This window comes from Alligator sinensis, unplaced genomic scaffold (genome assembly GCF_000455745.1).
Source record: "Alligator sinensis unplaced genomic scaffold, ASM45574v1 scaffold180_1, whole genome shotgun sequence".
Taxonomy (NCBI): Eukaryota; Metazoa; Chordata; order Crocodylia; family Alligatoridae; genus Alligator; species Alligator sinensis.
In genome coordinates, this window is record NW_005842640.1 from 4,138 (window position 1) to 9,335 (window position 5,198).

At 40.3% G+C, this 5,198-nt stretch overlaps 1 protein-coding gene across 4 annotated transcripts in view; it reads right to left on the minus strand.

Annotated features, from left to right (window-relative positions):
• Positions 1–3,473: 3,473 nt before the first annotated feature.
• Positions 3,474–5,198, minus strand: part of LOC102370016 (cytochrome b5 reductase 4) — a 70,036-nt gene continuing 68,311 nt past the window's right edge. For all 4 annotated transcript variants that reach the window (XM_025215309.1, XM_025215308.1, XM_025215310.1 and 1 more), the window contains one exon: positions 3,474–4,137. In XM_025215309.1, coding sequence (XP_025071094.1) covers positions 4,083–4,137 — 55 coding nt within the window. In that variant the 3' untranslated portion in view covers positions 3,474–4,082. The remainder of the gene's footprint in view (positions 4,138–5,198) is intronic.

Genomic DNA, 5,198 nt, shown 5'->3' on the forward strand with positions numbered 1-5,198 from the left:
CTCTTACATATTTTCCATCAGGGCATTTGGTGCATTGGATGAGTTATATAACATTTCTGGAGGTGCAGCTGTAAGATCCAGGAATGCTGATGGCTCTGTTGTGGGGTATAGTAATTGTGGGGGTGGTGGAGATGTGCTGGCAGGTTTTACATTTCTTGTCAAGGCACGGTCTGGATCCATTCAGCGTTCTGGACTGTAGGAAGTTTGCTTCTGGTGATGAGGTTAGTGAGGTTTGGTGCTTGTTTAAAGGCTAGGATGGGTAGTTCTAGGAAGATCCCTTTAGGAACTGGGTGGTCTTCTAGTATTGATTGCAATTGTTCGAGGATTTTCCATATACGTTCCAGGGAGGGGTGGTATGTCATCATAACCAGTGGTGTGCGATTCATGGAGGTTTTCCTTCTGTACTGCAATAGTTCTTCAAGTGGCATCCAGGTGGCTCTTTCAAAAGTGCAATTTATCTCTCTGAAGTGTCCTTGTTGAGTGAAGATTCTTTTATTAGAACAAGATTTTTGAAAAAAAAATAAAAGATATAATCTCTACTATGAGTCCTGATTGTTTTTTCTTCTAGACCAATACAGCTACAACCTGGATACCTGACACTTGTTGAGTGAAAGCCTTTTTGAGATTAGTGAGGTGACAATCCCAGGTGTTCTCCTCAGTGCAAATTTTATGGTATCTGGGGGCTTGGCTGTATATTACAACTTCCTTGATGTGCTTAAGGTGATTGCTGGTTCTGTGCAGATACGCATGTTGGTTCGTGGATTTCTTGTATATTGTTGTCTGTGTTTTACCCTTCTGGGTGGATAGTGATCATTATGTCTAAAAAGGAGATGTTGGTGCTGGTATTCAAGAGCTGGTATGATGGAGGGGTGATGACTTGAATTTCTGATGGAATTCAATCAGAGATAGTAGGTTTTCAGTCCAAATGATGAAAATGTCATTGATATATCTTAAGTATAGCAAAAGTTTGATGGTGCAGTCCTTGAGGAATTAGTCTTCCAGGTTGCTCATAAAAAGTTTGGCATACTGTGGGGCCATTTTGGTGCCCACTGCTGTGCCCATAGTCTGGAGGAAGTGCTGGTTATTGAAAGTGAAGTTGTTGCATGTGAGGATGAAGTGTATAAGGTCAGTAATATCTTGCATGCATAACAGCCTCTGGCTGCTTTACTATTCATTCCATCCAGGAAGAGGACACACCAACTGCAGAAACTTCCTCAGCCTGATGAAGGGTATTTATACCCAAAAACTTGCAAAGAAGATTTTTTTCCCCACTATTTGAGTATCGTCATTCAAACACTTCATGTCACGAAGCATGGATGCTTTTGTTACAAGTGTGACATTAACAAGGCTTTTGTAGCAGAACAGACAAGACTATTCAATTTTATAATACAGTACATCAATAGCACTGAAAACCATTAGGGAAGGATGTATATAGATAAGATTACTTGCAACAACTATTGTCGCATATGCTTATAACCAGGAAAAGGATAACTAATTATTTTGCTGCTTCTCTGTCTCAAATACTATTCTATACTAAATTTTAGCCACTTATCAAATTACGTAACCTTGAACTAATGTTTCCCAAACTTTTGATACCTGGGGCACACCTTTCTGGATTAAAATTGGCAGCACACTTCATTCTTACACCCAAAAAGGTGTGTGTGTGTGTGTGTGTGTGTGTGTGTGTGTGTGTGTGTGTGTGTGTGTGTGTGTACACACATTTTATATATAAAAATTTTTCAGCTAAAAATAAAACAAACAATCAGAATAATTATATTTACTCAAACACAAGATGAGGTTTTTCCCCCCCAATCAGCATGGGGGGAAAAAACCCCTCGTCTTATAGTTGCAAACAGAGAAACCTCATTAAATACATTGTCTGTCATTAAACTGCTGCCAAAAGCAGCATGTGCTCAGTCATGGAAACCAACTATGAAGTTGATTAAATACAACCAACGCTGAACATGACTATAAAACACATGGGCCATATTGGGCAAACATGCTGATGGACACCTTTTGTGTGTGTGTTTGTGTGTGTGTGTGTGTGTGTGTGTGTATAATTTTTTTTCCAAAATATATCATATTCAATTTCCCTGCCAGACGAAATCATACCAGTGCCAAGACATACTGTTAAAAAACGACAAATACATCTTAAGCAAAGAATTAGTCTTTACCAGTGGCTCCCAACCTTTTTAGCCTCAAAGCCCCTTCAGTAGCTTTTCTGAATTTAGCAGCATCCCAGTTGAAAAATCAGAGATCAATCAGAAAGGATTAAGACTAAAAAAAAGTTGAGAATCACTATCTAGGCAGCCTTAAGGTCAGCAGAAGCAGGACCTCGCCATACTATGCTCTGCTCTTTCCACTGCCTCCCCCTTTTTACCCCTAATCTATACCTCAGGGAGGAAGAACAGCCCCTGATGCTAAGGTTGTTCCACACATGCTGGTAACCACTTCCACAGCCCCTCCTGCTGGCCCCAGGAGCATGGGAGAAATGGAAGGGACAAACGAGGCTCCAAAACATGACTCTGTCTGCATCCACCTGCTCAAAGCCACGCTGCTGGGAGCATGTGCTGGAGGGGGCATGGGGGGTGTTACACAGGGGATGCCTGAAGGTGGGGAAAGGCAACAGCAGAGGTGACAGCCCCCAAAGGAGCAGCTGCAGGCTGGAGTAGGTGTGGCAGGCACAGGGTACTGAATGGAGGGTTAGGGAAAGGAAGAGGGAGGGCAAGAAATGCATTTACGCTTTCTCACACAAGGGGAACCTGCGGCATAATTCTGTTACTCTTGCGGTACACTGTGTGTGGCATGGTACAAACTTTGGGGATCACTATTTTAGAAAGCAGAGCCACAGATTCAAAATACTCTCATCTCATGTCATGACAACAAATGTCCATTTCTTTTAGGTACTCACACTGTCCCTATTACTCGTTACACTAGTACTTGGCTACACTGCAAACTTTAATCCATTTTTCTTCATAAGGCCCTTCCGTGGCAGCCCAAGATGATGTAGGAAGTCTGAGATGGGAGACCTAGATTCATCTCTGCCATAAATAAGTCCTAGGATTGCACCCACTGGGCTGTGGAGGCCCCTGGGAAGGCAGCAGGGTGAGAGCCTGAGACCACAACCTGTGCCCACCCCGCGCCCAGCACACGGATCTGGGGACACAGGTCCCCCTTGACCACCCCAGGACCAAACGCAGCGGTGGGGAGCCGGCCCAAACCCTGCTATGCCCTGGACAAGCCAGCCCCGGCCCCATTCTGCTCCACACAGGGCCCTGCTGCTGTGTATTGTAGCCCTTGGCCCACATGCACCGCCTGGCTGGGCAACAGCTCCAGCTCTGTCCAACTCCCTCCCTATGGGGGCTTCAACCCCACACTTGCACACTTACTTGAGGGTGCCTTAAGCATTTGGATCATCCTTCCCCTCAATAACACAGAAAACAGAATATTAAACATCTGTCTTGCACATGGCAAGTGCCATATTTTTAACCTTTTTACTACTTAATGCATCTGAATTTACACTGTCATACAAAGGCATTTTATCTTTTATTGTTCAACATTATGTACAAGTTCAATAACATGTTTCGATCACTTACCAGTCAAACAGATTTCAGAGATCAACAATGAGAACATACTGGAAGCGATCATTTACCTGAGTTAACAGTGCAATATTTAAATTCAGACAGTATTGCTAATAAGACATTTTATATATAGAAATGCAATAAATGTTTCAAGTAGATTTTTATGTAACAGTGCTTACAATGGTGATAAATTATAGCTATGAAGAGTCCTTGTGTACCAACAAAATTTAACATCTAATATAATGTGTACTGTAAAAATGTACTTGCCTCTACAATAAATTATTACCCTAGTTGAATTTTAGCAAAAAAAATACAAAACAAGAGAAAACACAGTACAAAATCCTTTCCCCCAAAGACATATTCTATTCAAGAAATATAATCTGATACCAAGAGTCAAATTTTAAGCCATACAAAATGGCTTTCATTTTAAGAATTGAAATTTAATCATGAATGTAAATAAATAAAATTGCATCATATAAACAGTGATATCTTCATGTTGGCTTATGCAGTAAAACTATGGATCTCTTCTTTGCAATAGCCAAGATCCTTCAGAAACCTGAAAACCAAAAATGAAATATATAAATTTGAATGTCTGGAGACTAAACAAACAGGAGTGTTAATCAAAACATTTTAACAGTTTAGCAGCTACCTTCTGCATTTTCAATAGCAAGAACTAATGGAACATAGTCCAGTCAAACACACTGAGAAGACCTTCCATGCCTACAAATAAATTCATACATGGAACAAAAATCCTTGATGATGCTAAAACATTTTCTAAAAATAAGAGCTATTCAATATTTGAACTACTATCTGCAGAATCAAAATCTTTAAAATTTATTTTTCTCTAATGGCTGAATTCCATCCTCTCTTAGAGCTGTGCAACTTTTCCTATTTCAACACAGCTATGTATAACAACTGTCCACTGTTGGTTCAATATTTTAGAATTGGGAGAGGATTGGGTAAAGAGATGTATTTTTATCCTTATTTTTCTTCTCTTATAATCCATACATCTGAATAGATGCATTACAAACACAAATACATTACATTTTTTATTTGAAATCTGTTAGAAACATTCTAGACTTTAATGACTCTCAGCAGACAGACTATCAGGAACTAGCAGAAATTACATGGATCTCTCTTTCAGTAATTCTTGAGCATCAGAAATATGACTTTCTCCAAGTTAGATTCATTTTCAAAATCTTGAACACTCAGCATCTTTCAATATTAATACTTTAAGAGTGAAAACTTCAAACAGTCTGCGTGGATTTCTGAAATCTGGGCTGAAAGTGATGCAGGAATTTTCTATAAATTCTAAGCTAATGTTCTTTTAAAACCTGTGGTAACCTAATATTTAGCTTCAAAGGAATGGTGCATAGTAGCAAAAAGACTTGATATAAAAACAAGATTTCCCCTACAATTTTAACCCATTCTTTGCAAATGGACAATTACTTATAAAACAGGGATCCTGGTTTTCCCTGACAAAAATTGCAAATTTTCTGATAAAACCCCCCAAATCCATGATAGAAGTGAAAAGACTGTCACTACCCCCTCCACCCCTCTGGTGCCCCTCACTCCCCACCCACAGCCCCCCCACCCCCGATAGTGCCCCTCTCTCCC